At 37.5% G+C, this 15,172-nt stretch overlaps 4 protein-coding genes across 5 annotated transcripts in view; 2 read left to right on the top strand and 2 right to left on the bottom strand.

The window, feature by feature from the left end:
* LOC118405010 (peptidyl-prolyl cis-trans isomerase FKBP8-like) overlaps nt 1–2,550 on the bottom strand; it is a 7,145-nt gene extending 4,595 nt beyond the window's left edge. Inside the window, exons 1-3 of the mRNA XM_035804413.1 lie at nt 2,008–2,550; nt 1,343–1,490; nt 1,020–1,107 (exon numbers count right to left, since the gene is read on the bottom strand). Coding sequence (XP_035660306.1) covers nt 1,020–1,107; nt 1,343–1,490; nt 2,008–2,415 — 644 coding nt within the window. The 5' untranslated portion in view covers nt 2,416–2,550. The remainder of the gene's footprint in view (nt 1–1,019; nt 1,108–1,342; nt 1,491–2,007) is intronic.
* A 248-nt stretch (nt 2,551–2,798) lies between these two features.
* On the top strand, nt 2,799–8,994 carry LOC118405127 (thioredoxin domain-containing protein 5-like). Of its 2 annotated transcripts, XM_035804550.1 has the most exons (11): nt 2,799–3,034; nt 4,181–4,277; nt 5,114–5,172; nt 5,524–5,629; nt 5,758–5,946; nt 6,167–6,235; nt 6,428–6,607; nt 7,086–7,168; nt 7,294–7,426; nt 7,597–7,748; nt 7,924–8,994. In XM_035804550.1, the coding sequence occupies exons 1-10, from the start codon at nt 2,814–2,816 to the stop codon at nt 7,714–7,716; spliced, it is 1,257 nt and encodes a 418-aa protein (XP_035660443.1). In that variant the 5' UTR covers nt 2,799–2,813; the 3' UTR covers nt 7,717–7,748; nt 7,924–8,994. The 2 variants fall into 2 exon arrangements, with proteins under 2 accessions (XP_035660443.1, XP_035660436.1); XM_035804543.1 differs by lacking the exon at nt 7,597–7,748 and having other exon boundaries at nt 7,924–8,985.
* A 179-nt stretch (nt 8,995–9,173) lies between these two features.
* On the top strand, nt 9,174–14,227 carry LOC118405140 (thioredoxin domain-containing protein 5-like). The gene is made up of 10 exons (XM_035804562.1): nt 9,174–9,660; nt 10,197–10,287; nt 10,570–10,628; nt 11,088–11,187; nt 11,376–11,567; nt 11,807–11,893; nt 12,164–12,301; nt 12,694–12,776; nt 12,999–13,131; nt 13,308–14,227. The coding sequence occupies exons 1-10, from the start codon at nt 9,482–9,484 to the stop codon at nt 13,446–13,448; spliced, it is 1,203 nt and encodes a 400-aa protein (XP_035660455.1). The 5' UTR covers nt 9,174–9,481; the 3' UTR covers nt 13,449–14,227.
* Nucleotides 13,534–15,172, bottom strand: part of LOC118405146 (pyroglutamyl-peptidase 1-like) — a gene marked incomplete in the record, with an annotated part of 4,850 nt that continues 3,211 nt past the window's right edge. The window contains 1 exon segment of the mRNA XM_035804575.1: nt 13,534–14,793. Within this exon segment, the coding sequence (XP_035660468.1) occupies nt 14,589–14,793 (205 nt within the window).

Genomic DNA, 15,172 nt, shown 5'->3' on the forward strand with positions numbered 1-15,172 from the left:
TTGATTTCTCTTGTTTTTTGGTCTTACAGTGTTTTAAATATTGACAATCAAATAAGACATTTTGTCAATGCTGGAAACCAGAGCATCAATACACTTAATACGCATGAAATGTTCCTGGAAAAATGTCCAACAATACAGAAAGTTCTCAAAATTATATAGAATTTAGCATTCAGCAATATCTTTAAAAAAAAATCTCAATAGCAACATAATCTTATAAAATGTAAAATGCAAGTATGGTACAATAAATACATGTGTAGAGTCCATTCCGAGACACCATGAGGGTTTTTAGACAATAATTGTAATAAGTTGGAATTATTTTGAATAAAAGAATATCTAAGCCCCAACAGTTATAATTTTTTCAAAAAAATTAATATGGAAGTTTGAATCTATTTGAATTCCTTTGAATACTTTGGAAACATTTTGAAAGAGATCACACAAAAATCTCTTCATTTACAATGATTTTCAAATATCTGCAGGATTCTTTCACTTTTAGAAATATTCACAAAAAATGGTAAACCTTGCCAAATGGTAGAATTAATTTATTGCCCCATAAAAGTTAGCCCCTTTTGTCTGCCTGGTATATTTTTAGATTTCACTGATAGGCACTGGTGGGTCCTTTGTGGTAGGCCTTTGACATGACACCTAATCATACTTTGCAAGGATGTGTGAATTGCTTTCTTCCTAGCCCACTGACCCAATATTACAAAAAATGGTAGAAAATGGTAAATAATGGCAAAATGCTGTTACCATTGTTTACAAACTGTTAGAAGTATTCTGTTCCACATCATGAATATTTCAAAGGTTTGAGACCGGGGAAAATATTTAGAAAGTTAAAATAGCATTAGAAATATTTCAAAAGTATAAAATCTCCTGGATATATAATTGAAAACAATTGAAACCATTTGTAAATGATGACAATGGCAACCCTCGCGGTGACTTGGAATCGACTCTACTGTTGTTTTCTTTTTGTAATTGTGGATTGCCTAAGTGCTACACAATGGTGAATGATATTATCTTACCTTCCGGTTGAGCCATATGCATATAGGGCATCTACAATTACTTCACACGTCTCTCCCATACCCATAAGGGAAACACAGAGGTCCCAGGCTGCAAAACAGGGAGAAAAGCAGGGTGGTCAGGGCTTACATTATACAGTGGAAGCCAGTTAATTGCACATCGGATTAACGCACACTTCTGTTAACTGCACGGAATCCCCAAGTCCCAAACCGATACGGTCCAGCTTGATAACTTCGCATTATTGCACCAGCCGGATAATTGCACGAAACTCACTGGCAAATACACTCAAGCACACAAGCACTTCCAGCTGGAACTCAACACTAACCTTGGACGACATCTCCCTCCTGCAGTCCAAAAGTGATCTCATCATGTTGATCGACAGTTGTCCCATCCTCTAACCTCCCTCTGCTCCAGATGGTGACATCCTGACCTGGGCGTGGCCTGGTACTCTCATCTCCACCCTTCACTATTACCTATGGTACAGGTGAACTGAGTTAGAAGGAAACCATGGTAAAAATCATCATGCATCTTTCAGTGGTACCATTGTTTGTTTGTATAGATGTATGAGAAGCTTCTAGATACAGCACTCGAATGTGTTTCTTGAAACAGCTCGCATTTCATTCACATTTAATAGTTGGCAGCCAAAACCTCTGTTCCGTAAGACTGGGTCTAAAATACTTCTCATATCAATAGGCTACCACTTACAGCTAAATTTGCACATATCTGGAAATGGGCACCAGATATCTAATAAATATAATGTGTGTGCAAACACAATTATTTTAAGCACAATGTGAAAGAAGTGCAATGACTACAATAGAAACTGCAACCTTTCTTTCAATTCTTTCCACACTCTGGAATCAACAGGTGGCACAACTTCTCAACTTGCTGCTATGATAGTCAATCCAAATAACTCTTCAACCAAACTACATGTATGTCCTTCATAACGAAAATATCTAATGTAACGTTACAAGGTCACAACTTTAACGTTACCTTTTTCTTTAATTTTCCGTTTCCCAAAATGTCCAGCCATTCAGGATCAGACTCCTCCTCTGCCTCTTTCATGTCTTCTGTTGCTTCTTTCGCATATCCTTCTCCTTCTTCCACCTTACCAATACCCCCGCCATCATCGGTAGAGGAGGAGCTACCGTTCAGTTTAAGGTTTTGTGAAACATCGCCTTTGCCCTCTTCCACCTTCCCAATTCTATTGACGCCTTCAAAAGAACTCTCCGTGCTAAAGGCGTTTTGTATGTTTTCTTCATATCCTCCAATTTTAGTGTCTTCATTAACAAGATCTTGCACCCTTTCTTCTTCCATGGGGCCGTTTGTAAGGTCTGTACAACCCAGAGTGTCTGGGTGTTTATTTTCTCCAGTCACGTCCTCACGTGTTCCATCATCCATTTTGGGCACGTCGCACAGGTCGGTGTCGTAAAGTGGCACCGGAAACACTCCAGATTCTCACACACCTACCAGAACTGAGTCTTGGGAATGTGTAGCACCACTTGATTGTAGATAAGATGGAGAGTACGAGAGATTTAGAGATGGATTTGGAGACAAAAATCAAGCCCGGAAGTCTTGTCGTCGGATCGAAGGCTGAAGTAGAGTAAAGGTCGAAAGACCGGTTCATTCTAAATTGGGGGAGGGACAATAGAGACTGAGACTGAAATTTTCAGATAAATATTGCAGAGTAGAGTGTAAAGATGGATGTAACATACATATTTAATTATAAAACAAGTATTTTAAGAAGCATTTGGTCTGATACTCGATGCAAATTATACTACAAATTTTTCGTCCCTAGGATGAAGAAGGACTGGTCCAATCCCGTCAGTCACAGCAAAGTTGTCAACATGGCGGGTCTGTGGTGCAAATTTGCGCTCCGTGCAGTTGTCGTCTTCTCTCTCGTGCTTTCCCTCGTCCTGGGACAGAGTCTGGACGACGAGTACAAACATCTCTACGACAGGCACATGTTCGAGGAGGCTATAGAGGCTGCGCCGCATTTCATCATGTTTTTCGCGCCATGGTGAGTGTTTGAATGTTGGAGGCGGGTTTCAAGGGGAGTGGCAGATTATTAGGGGGGATATAAAACTAGATGTGCCGTTATAAAATCTGTAATCTTCCCAGACCCTACAGTTATCAAGTTTATCTTCTTTAAAATGAGTTACGAAGACCCTATTTCATGTTTATCATTTTATCGGTTAAATCTAACACCGGGACATAAAGACCACTGGCTTTGAAGCAAGCAATAGGTAAGCGCCACGTAGCAAAACAGATCGATTATTCATACAAACTTCTGATCACTTCCGGCTAGACTAACGTTCATGGACAAGGTTTGACAACTGAATTTTAAGTGATTTCTACGGGGAAAGTTTAATCAAGAAAGTAATGTCCCTGGCCTAGAAACCTCCTTGTAAGAAATTGAAGTTGTGTCGAATGCCACGTGTCGACATTGTCTCGTGCTTTTGTGTTGAGTATAAATAAATCGATCAATTTTGCACTGTTTGCAGATGGAGTGACAACACGGTGTTAGCCCTAAGGGGATGCATATGAAACTTCATTCATTTTTCTTTTGATGATTGAAAATATTTGAAATACTCAGGACTGTCTTGTTTAAGAAATAAATCTCCTGGTATGGCAGATCAATATCACTAAGGTTTGGTGGGAGTTTTGTGGAACATAAAGTTCTTTACCAATTTAATCAACTGGTTCTATGCATCCTCCTACGCAGGGACATCCAGACAGGTAGTTTGGCTGTTGGATGTCCCTGCTTAGGAGGATGGTTCTATGAATAGGCCACCATTTTCATTCAGGAAAATTTTACCATTAAACTACAATGGAGCAGTTCAACAACTTTCCTTTGTACTAGTAGTAAGTTGGCCTAAATTTGTGTACATTTGCATTGCAGTAAATTTTTTCATAAATGTAAGACTTATGTACGTACATAAAAACTGAAATTTTGATAATTTTCAACAAACAGGTGTAGATAATTTACAGTGTTCGTGTTTATTTTTCAACTTTAAAACTTGGTATTCGGTATGTCATGTAAGCGCTTATATTGACCCAAAATTCTTTTTTTCTAAATTTGTTTCGCCCTGCCGCTCCATGTTTTTTTACAAACCAAGAACCTACAAATTAAATTGATGTGGCCTAATTATCTTTTTGTTGACAGGTGTGGCCACTGTAAGAGGGTAATGCCTGTCTTTGATGAGCTGGCAGACAAGTACAACTTACAGCAGTCTCCGAGACCTCCCCTCTACCTGGCAAAAGTATGTCCATTACAGTCATGGCTGTAACAACATAGAGAAATTAATTTAAGTAAATCACTCTGTTATCGTCTTTTTACTCTGGAAACCATTGCATGTTTTTTATCATGTTAAATCAAGTGTATTATCTTTCCACAGGACAGGGTGTCTTTTTGGTATTTTTAGCATACTTGATATTCTGTCGAAGGTATCATGTTACACAGGACGATAGATTAGTGAATAAATCAATAAGCACATAGAAATTTATACAAGGGAAAATTCATAGAAAATGCACTACAGAAAGAATGACTTTCACCTATTTCAAACTGTAAAAGATTCTTCACATACATTGCATTACAGTAAGAGAGATGACAAATCTTGAGGATTTATTTTGCATGCAGCCTAATGACTAGCCAACTGGACCCTTTCAGCAGTACAGTCAAATATTGGCTACTGCTCGAGTCCATGATCATGTTATTTCTAAAGTACCAGGGCTCGAAATACTGGGTGCATATGAACCCTGGTGCACCCAAAATTGGAGCTGTGCACCCAATTTTTTTTCTGTGTGTGCACTGTTGCACCCAAATATTTTTTTGTAGGTTTCATATGTAAAGATATCAAAGTATACTAGTATACACCATATTCTTAACATCTTAGTGTTAGAAAGATAATAGAATGCCTGTCATAGTACTTGTTTACAAATTTGAAGTTTGAATTCGGGTTTGTTAAAATTAGCTGACATTCTACTTTATTTTATGTGGTGCACCCACATTTTTTGCATCCGTGCACCTAATCCCAAAAATGAATTTTGAGCCCTCAGTACTAGTACCCAGAAGATGCTGAGCTTTGTTTATTTGCAGGTGGACTGTACATCAGAAATTGCCTTATGTGATGAGCATGGAGCCACAGGATACCCAACGTGAGACATTCATATTGACATTTTCAATGATATTATCACAATTATATAGGTATAAATCCCTAAAACAAATAATGTAAAATGAATTGTGAAAATTGTGATAATAAGAATTGAGTGACTGTACAATTGTCCAGATACTGTGATGGACTTAGAAGATAAGGCTGGTCATGGGTCATTAGTGCTACACATTGGACTAACATAGTTGATATGGATCATGTTTACATCTATTCTGCTAGCTTAGTCATACTTGCCTTTTGTATTTTTATTCCTTTATGCAAATTGTAACTTACATGTTCATGTGTACATGAGAGTTGTACTAAGAATCAATGGTACCTATGTAATGTTTTCTTCCAGCTTCAAGATGTACAGGCCTGGCCAGGAAGTAGATCGGTACAAAGGCGAGAGGACAGCCAAGGCATTTGAGGATTACTTTACACAAATGACATCAGAAGTTGCAAAGGTATTTTTCCATCCCTCTGGGTTTTTAAACAATCTATTTTTCCTAGATCATGCTTTGTCTAGATCATCATATGTCCACTAAGTTCATTCTCTAGTCGTTAACAATTATCTTCTTTTTGTCCATACCAGCCTGTGCCACCTGAACCAAAACATGGTCTGTACAGTTTGGAAGCCGCTAACTTTCAGGACCATGTTGCAAAAGGTCTTCACTTTATCAAGTTCTATGCTCCTTGGTGTGGACACTGCAAAAGGCTGGCTCCAACATGGGAGGAGCTAGCTACAACATTCGAACACGAGGAACATCTCACAATTGCCAAGGTATTATCTTCTTACTTCATCACTGGATTTGTACCTAATAATTTAGCATATTGTTTAATATCCATGTTATATTTTCTTTTCTCATAATAATGAATGAAGACTTTTATTGTACAGTTTTGCCCAACCGAGCTAAGTACAGGTCACAACAAGTCAAGATATATACATATAAAAGTATCACAAATCTAGTCTATAATAACACAGCACTATTTTTATGCTACAGGTTGACTGTACCCAGGACTATGATGTGAAGGGATACCCAACTATTTTACTCTTCAGGGATGGGGATAAGGTAAGTTTTTTGTTGGTTGCCCATGTAATGAGGGTTGGGTGGGATTTCAGCTAGACTATGTCTCCAAAATTCTTAAGCCATAAAATTTATGGTGTAAAGACATTGTCTTAAGATATTAACTTTTAATTAAGTTAATGCCACCTTTCCCTGTTATTTGTATGTTCAAAGTCAATATTAGTAATCTATTTTTAGCTGGAGAGGTACAGTGGAGGACGAAGCCATGCTGAACTGAAAACCTATGTGTCGTCCAAGTTGGAAGAGTCCAATTTGTTTTGGGAAAAGGAGGCACTGAAGCCGAAGGAGACAGTAAAGATCCAGAAAAGTGGGGAAGGACCTAAGGAGCCAAAGGGAGAAATGCCTGCTGAACCAGAGGTAAGGTTACTGGTACATGTGTTCAGAATTCTGGAATATCTTTGATGTGCTAATTGTTTTACAAGGCCAGGAAAGGCATTGTTTTGAAATGTTCCAAAAGCTTTGTATATACATGTATGTAGAGGGACATCAATTAAAGCCATCTTTATGCTTGAAGCCTTCCTTTGCATCTTCATTACTATGCTATTCTGGTAAACATTCCCTTGTCTATGGAAACAAGCTGCTTAAAGTTAATATTGTTAAAATGTTTCAGGATTTGTGTTGCTTTAATAGACTTAATGACTGTTTCTAGTTCCTTTTGGTGATGTGTCAAACATTGTTTATTTACAATATAAAGACATCCTTGAATAGATTGATGAGTTTGTTATGTTCAAAAATATTCTGGTTCCTGCTTGAAATGCCCTGTCTGCCAACCCACAACATTGTTGTTTCATCAGCCACATTAGCAGTCAAGAACAATTCTTTCTTTTTTTTTCAGAGCAAAGTACAGGCCTTAGATTCTGACACATTCCAAACAGAGATCAGCAAAGGGATCACTTTTGTTAAGTTCTATGCACCATGGTGAGTGTGGACTAAATCAATTTGGTACTCAACTCATGTTGTTGTTAGCTGTGTATTTAACGACATAAATAAAGATAGTAATTTGAAGCAGTGGATTGCTTTAACCTTGCAGTGTTCACTTTTAGGTGTGGTCACTGCAAGCGGCTGGCCCCCACATGGGATGCCCTGTCACACAAGTTTCCTGACCAGCCTCACGTGAAGATTGCTAAAGTAGACTGTACCATGGCAGAGAACAAGGAACTCTGTCAGGACCAGAAGGTGGGCTGTCAGATATTCTTAGGAAGTGTCAGAATTTAAAAAAACAAACAAATGTTCTTGCTACACTGGTCTAGGCTTCTATAAATCTAGTTTGATTTTAGAGGAAATGTGTCAATGACAACCTCTCCATGAGAATTCAGTCATTGCACTTCTTCTATCCCTCACCATAGATACGAGGGTACCCTACACTCATTCTGTTTCGAGGAGGCAAGGCAGAACAATACAAAGGGCCCAGGGACCTCACAGAACTACATGCATTTGTCCGGAGGACCTTACGTGATGAACTATAAGAGTGGATTGTCACACACACTTGCTTTTCCAGGTTTTTATGTCTGGTTGTTTTTTCAGGGTGTAATGTGTTGAAGGTTTCCCTGCTCTTCTACTTATAATGTGGTGGTCATCAATGGAGGTGATGGCAATGACTTCTCTATAACATTAACATGAAAATGTAAGGCTTAAGTTCTTATACTTGTTCCGTATCTGTTTGTTTGTTGTAGGTGACAGGCTACCCCACACTGATTCTCTTTAAGAATGGAGGGAGGATAGCAGACTACAATGGTGCCAGGACTCTGGAGTCTCTACATTCCTATGTTGTTGAAAAGACACACGATGAGCTTTGATGCCAACTGGAGATAGAGACAGGGATAGTTTTAAGCAGGGATAGTTTTAAGCCTTACTTACCTACATTTTTTTCTTTTGTTTGGACCACTTTTTTGGCTTCTATAACTTTTTGTCACTTGAAGTTTACCCTTTGTTTGAAATAACTTACTACATATCTAGTAATAATTATATTATTGTTAAGTTCAAGAGAACAGCAATGGAAAAAGTTGGCTTGTTATTAAAGGTCCTTCTCAAGTCATTTCACATGGAAAGGTATGAGCATGTTTTCCTTCAATCAAAATTAAGTTTTTTACAAGTTAATTGTCAGTTGATGAAAGGCATAATGTAAGTTATCATGAAATGACAAAAGTGCTTCTTTTTGGCATCAATGCAAAACCACCCACACAGCAGTGAGTCTGTATTTCATTTATAATACAAGGGATATATTGAGCTTTTGTCAGAGAGCAATTGGAATTATGGTTGGCCAGAAAGAAACACTGTCTTTTCCAAGTTGTAACTGGAGCTGCCTGGGTAGTTGTTCCTTCCCATTTTACCTTCTATGCAAGGCATATGATATTTCATTTACCTATAGTAATGCAAGAAAGCAGTCGATCATTAAATTTTCATGGAATGAGATTTAGTGTCAATGAGATTGTGCAATAAGACAGATATAAGAAATGATTTGAAGAGTATTAGTTATTAATTGATACCTTTTATATTTATTCTATTCTGGAAGCACATCAGTTAATACTTAGTACATACCCAAGGCTTGGTCTCACCTATTTTTGGATATGCATCAGAATCTATCATATCACTTTTCACCCTTCACTGTTTTGTTTCAGACATACATTGAATGTAGAATTTCTCACATAAAATGTCTAGGTTGTAGTTATTACATTTTGCAAAATGGTAATTCGTAAATCCCTTTTGTAACTTGTGTAAAGAAAATTATTAAAAAAAGCAAAGATTGTGACGTCCATTGTTGTCTTATTTGTGATTACATTAAAGTTTTTAAACAAATTATAAGTTTTCTCTTCTACCTCTCTGAAAGTACCTCTTATGGACTGGGACAAGTGGAATGTTAATAGAATATTCTAAACGTATGAAAGTTTGAAACTAATGAGTACAATGTAGAGGCGCTTTCCACCTTAAGCAGGCTGTATGAAAATGACCTACCTGGTCTACTTTTCATTTGTATCATTGGTCACAGTGGCACTACAGGGATAGTCATCAAAGGATTCCAAAGTTGATGGGAACTTTTAATGATGAAATATTCAACAAACAAATATTGTAAGGTTATCAGCTCACATGTGGACTCCTTTCATTGGTTGTCTTGATCAAAATGATTAAATCTTAATGGAGATGGTGCTGTATAAACAGTCCATGTGAGTAGAACAGCACACTAGTACTTCTGATCAAGGAGGTTATCTCTATAACCTTGCTCTGACAAAAAATATGGACCATTGCAAGACTGCGTGCATCATTCTTCTTGCTGTCATCTGCGTGGTCACAGTTGCTACACAGGGTCAGGAACTACTGTACAGACACCTCCTCCCTCGTCCATGGTACTACAGGCACAACTTTGAGGAAGCAGTGCAGATGATTCCACACTTTATCATGTTTTTCACACCAGGGTGAGTATAATGTACAGTCATGTTGTGTTAGCTGTTAAATGTACCTCCCATGGTAGTGCATGACCAATGTGTAGTGTAGTGAATTTTGCCGTTTTTGACAAGCTGGTACTTACTCTAATTAATCAAATATTTCATTGGCCTTTTCCCCTTTTCTATAACCTCTACAGTGTCTAGCTAGATGTTTCTCGGTCATTCACTTTCCCCATCCTGGCCTACAGGGACATGTCCTTACAGGGAAAGTGCATGTAGGAAATGACCTGACACTGCTAGCTAGCACTGGACATACAGGTCAACACCTTGTATGATAGTAACAAAATATAGAGGGGTAAAAGACCCCACCCTACATACAATTGTGCTGTAATATCAAATTAATGCATTCTTCAGTGGCAAATGCTGATGACTTTCCCTAAGCAAAATAAGTTTCATGGCAAAGCTGTTTGTTTTCAGTCTGGAAAGTTTTTCCATTCTTGCTTAAAGCCAATAGACTGATTTTCATGAGTTGGACCTGCAATTTGCTACTCCAAATCACCTTACAGATGTGAACAGTGTAAAGCCATGATGCCAAACTTTGATGAGGTTGCAGACAAGTACAACACAATGAAAACACCTCAAGTTATCCTGGCTAAGGTAACATTATGTGTTAGGTCAATAAAAAAAAACAGATCACATATTATACAATGTAAGCTTCATGAAGTTATTGTGCTGGTTAAAAACATGAAACAAGAACAGTGAAATTGAAACAATAGTTTTTCATGTATTGTTTTGGTTTGTATGAATGCTAACTTGTTTAATGCTAACTTACATGTTTGGAATTTTTTATTTGGTAGCAGTAGAAATTTGTGATGTTCCTCTTAGTAGTTAAAGACAAGTATTGCTCAAAATAAATGTAATTTATGTTCTTTATTTTAGGTGGACTGTAGTGCAGAAGTTGTCATATGTGAGAAGCAGGGAATCCGTGTATTTCCAACGTATGTATGTAACCATTTACCAAGTAGTCAATATTACAGTTAGCATGTCAAAACATATTTTGTTTTATTGTGAAAATGGATGCTTACAATGAAAGACATATAGTTCATCAAGGTTAACAAGAGGTTCATATGACTTTGTGTTGTGTTACCTGTGCTTAAACATATGATGCTCCTTAATGGTGGTACACACATTTGTAGTGTGTATCTGTATCTGCAATCCAGTATAACTGCCTTTTAGCATAACACACCAGCATTGCAGGCACAGTGCAGAAGCAGCCTACTGAGTTACTCTGAATGACCTGTACCTAACCTTTGCACATGTAACTGTATGCGTTGTTTAGAGCTACATGTATCTAATGAGAATGCCTCTGAAATACTCGACTGCCTTGAGTTCCACTCACTTCTAGGAAAATACATACATTGTTATTAAAGCAAATAATGTTTTGTTCTCTGTAATAGCTTCAAAATGTACCGGCATGGAGCAGACAATCACCGCTACAATGGAGAGAGAACTGTAGAAGCGTTTAAGAGCTACATCTCCAGCATGGTGCCTCCTGTGGTATAATTCATTATAATTCATTAAAGTTTCTCTTAACATTGCAATTTAAATGCAATGTCTACAACTGAAACTTCATAATGTTTGTACTGAGAAATTTAATGTACTTGCAGATTTCAAGAATTTAATATTGAAAACATAGTACATTTTATATGTTTTGCGTGATCATACATGTTAATATACATTCCAAGAAGAAAACTACACCCGAAGTGAAGGGAACTGTATATAGACTGGCATCATCAAACTTCACTCGGCACATCCAAGGGGGCCTTCACTTTGTCAAGTTCTTTGCACCATGGTGTGGACACTGCAAGAAGCTTGCGCCAGCTTGGGTTAAGCTGGCTCTCTCATTTAGTAATGAAAAACACCTAACCATTGCAGAGGTAAAAGATTTATCATAGTATCCTTTAGAATGTTGAACATTTCATGAAGTCGTGAATTTACTCATCTGCTGCACTTTTAAATTTGTTGTTTTTAAGATTGAACATGATAACAGAGAATGGTAGTTCTCAACTATGCAAATTCTTGAGTTCACATTAACAAAAAAGTTTCCAAGTAAGGAAGGAGATAGCATGGATGTTTTACATTATTAACAAGTTACTATCATTGTCTTTCCCCATAGGTTGACTGTGTAGAGTATGATGTGCTGTGCAAGAAGTATGATGTGGACAAATTCCCGACTCTTATGATGTTCAGAGATGGAAAGGAAGTAAGTATGGTGTACATAATGCTCAACAAGGACATACCTAATAAGCAATTGTAAAAATCTGTGCTTCTGTAGCATACTCAAATTACTGAGCTGAGGGAAACAAAGATCCTGTTCATATTGCCTTACCATACCCACGTGTTCATAATCAGCCAGTTTCTATCTGTTCTATGTGGTAGTGAAAGGCTCCCTTTGAAATCAGTGGAATAACTGAAGGGACTACCTACAGACTCAGAAGTAATGTGCCAAATATGATTTCGAATAACTGTCTAGGTTGACCGGCATCTGGGGGAACAAGGCCTTGAAGACTTGGAAAGTTATTTATCTGAGAAACTGGAAGAAACCATCAGCTATTGGGAGAGGACTGGGCTGGATCCAGGAAACCCAGCAAAGGGAAAATCTAAAGTAGAGGTATTTAACCACTGATATTGATATTAGCCCGCCTCAGCAAAGACTGATATGTGGCGAGGAGGATGGTTGGATTGATATTAGCACATCATGATACTTTTCTGTTTTTGTTCAGTCTAAACAAATTGATAGACAGGTTCAGGTTAATCACAAAATTATTGTCAGTTTTTTAAGTTTTTCATGGTGGGGCAAAGATAAATCACATTCCATTTGAATCATGTTGATAGCCATTCATTGGAAGTATCAAGGATTGGAAATTTCAACAGTGAACAAGTTATAAACGTATGTACATGTTAGTATTGGTTACAGTTGAATCAAGCTGATACATGCGGCATTAATATGATAACATGTAAACATTTACCAGTGGTAAACATATGCTCTGTGTTCCTCTCTAGAGTAAGGTGCTGATCCTGACCAAAGACAATTTCCACTCTGTGATAAGGAAGGGGATGACCTTTGTTCAGTTCTACGCTCCTTGGTGAGTGAAGTGGAGTAAATTGTATGATATCAGTATGCATGGTTTGCCAAGCAGGCAGACTTGAAACTGGTAACTAAAAGATATCTAATATATCCTGTTGAACCACCTGGCATACCAAATATTCTATTTGAGACCATGGTTAGGTAATTAGGACTGACAATCATTGATAGTTAAGTGATGGTTGGCAGGATTATATTACATGTCATAAAACATTCCATACAGGTGTGACCACTGTAAGACGCTGCTCCCTGCATGGGATGCTTTGTCCTTCAAGTTCCCAAAGCGTCCTCATATTCAGATTGCCAAGATGGACTGTACAGCACATGGGAACAACAAGATTTGTCAGGACCAGAAGGTTGGTAGGGATTAAGTTACACTGTGATGATTCTAGTGACCAATGAATTTATCATGGTAGTGATAAGAAAGTCTGTTGGTTAGTTTATACATGAAGTTCAAATTTATTTACTACATGTAGTAGTGAATCTACACACCTATCAGGAAATGAGAAGCCCCATTTTGCTTGTTCTCCAGATAACAGACTACCCTACGCTCATCCTGTTTAAGAGTGGGAGGCACATAGGGGAGTTTGGTGGGGACGAGAATTTTGAGTGGACAGTGGACTCCATGCACAACTTTGTAGCCACAAGTCTACATGTTCATGATGACTTATAATGCATAGATCAGTGGTACGGTAATCAATGATGACACCATCAGTTCTAAAGCTGTTGTCATTTTGTTTCATTTTTTATCATTATCATAACAAAGAATATTGTTAAAACTGTAGGCTAGATTGGACAATACATGTAGTATATACATATAAAGCAACAAGAATGTTATACTGTAAAACATTACAGCAACAAACAGCCACATAGCTGACTACTGTTTCAATCCAATCTGTATATTAACTTTTCTTAGGAACAGTACAACAGCTCACCTTTGGCACACAGGACAACTTTACAGTTAAAATAAATGTATGATATGATTACAGTAAAACCAGCCCTGTAGATACTTAAAAAACATCATAGTGATCTATCATTTTTGTACAGCATACATTCAGATACGCAAGACTAATTTATAAGGCAAAGAGCAAGGCAGTTGATTTCCATTGTTGGCAAAAGTGGCAACTTTTCATTAGTCACTATTGAATTCTTTCATGTCAATGTAAGCTGTATCAACATTCACTATCTACAACTTCCACGGCATACTTTATTCAGTTAATTGGACCTTGGGCAGAGACATGAGGAGCACATCTAAATAAGGCAAGGATGTACTGTTCCATATTCTGCCCTTAATATAATTTCTTTGATTTTTTTGTTATTGAATGTAGAATTGAAAAATACAAATAAGCACACTTATTCATAGAACTTCATACTGAAATAAGCAGAACAATTACATAACAGTGAAAAGTAAGAAGAGTTTTCCTCTCAATACATTAAACCCTTACAAAAATACCAATTTATGTACGTTGTATTTCTCCTGTAGTTTTTTCACAATGACATAAACTAGTATGTACATGTATGTAATGTTTGGAAAATTAAAACACAATCAAAAGCCTTTGAAAACAATGTGCACAGTATTGCTGCCTATATAGCTATTCTGGGATGATCTGAATGACTGTAGATATGATGGCTAATTCCACACAGGTCAACATTGTCCCTTCAACAATTTAAAATACCTTAAGAGCCTTATAGAGGTAGAAAAACAAGAGCACTTTGGGATTTAATACACATCAAAATCACAGTCACCATTGCACACCAACACGATGCCAATGAATATCTTGCTCATCAAGACTTCATAATATTGTGCTTGGTGTCAACAGTGATTTTGCAAAGAGAGGCCAGCTGTTCCCTCCTCTTTTTTCTCCTTGAGGAATTTCAGCATGGTTAAGATGATTTCCCTTAGAGCTGAGCCAAGCACTTGTGCAGAGAAAGGCTTGTCGAGAGGTGGAACATGTATGAAGGCTGCATTCCTCGAACCACAGTGTAAGGAAGTGTAGTAGGAAAAGTCACACAGGTACCTGGGAAAGACAACCATGCATTAGCAATTACATGCAGAAAAGATTATAATTCATGCCTTTTCAATAAATATTTTGCACCACATCACTGAGAAAAAAATACGCATCTGAGCTATTTAGGTCAGATTCTCCCAAATAATGGTTTATGCTTGAAAAAATTGCACCATGTTGACCTAGCATAAGCTTTCCTTAAAATAATCAAGTTCTAATACAGAAAAAGCCGCTTAATTGCACAGCCTATTTGCCAGTAAATTTCTTGCAATTATCCGACTGGTGCAATAATGCGAAGTTATCTAGCTGGACTAAACCCGTTGGGGATTTTAAGATTCTGTGCAGTTACCAGAAGTGTGCATTAATCTGTTGTGCAATTAACTGGCTTCTA

Source organism: Branchiostoma floridae, chromosome 2 (genome assembly GCF_000003815.2).
Source record: "Branchiostoma floridae strain S238N-H82 chromosome 2, Bfl_VNyyK, whole genome shotgun sequence".
Taxonomy (NCBI): Eukaryota; Metazoa; Chordata; class Leptocardii; order Amphioxiformes; family Branchiostomatidae; genus Branchiostoma; species Branchiostoma floridae.

Bases quoted from the DNA above. Each gene is read 5' to 3' on its own strand.
- LOC118405127 (XM_035804543.1), top strand. From the start codon at position 2,814: ATGAAGAAGGACTGGTCCAATCCCGTCAGTCACAGCAAAGTTGTCAAC. The intron at 3,035-4,180 runs GTGAGTGTTTGA...TTTTGTTGACAG, and splicing joins ATCATGTTTTTCGCGCCATG to GTGTGGCCACTGTAAGAGGG. The intron at 6,608-7,085 runs GTAAGGTTACTG...TTTTTTTTTCAG, and splicing joins AAATGCCTGCTGAACCAGAG to AGCAAAGTACAGGCCTTAGA.
- LOC118405140 (XM_035804562.1), top strand. From the start codon at position 9,482: ATGGACCATTGCAAGACTGCGTGCATCATTCTTCTTGCTGTCATCTGC. The intron at 10,629-11,087 runs GTATGTATGTAA...TCTCTGTAATAG, and splicing joins GGAATCCGTGTATTTCCAAC to CTTCAAAATGTACCGGCATG. The intron at 11,894-12,163 runs GTAAGTATGGTG...ATAACTGTCTAG, and splicing joins TGTTCAGAGATGGAAAGGAA to GTTGACCGGCATCTGGGGGA.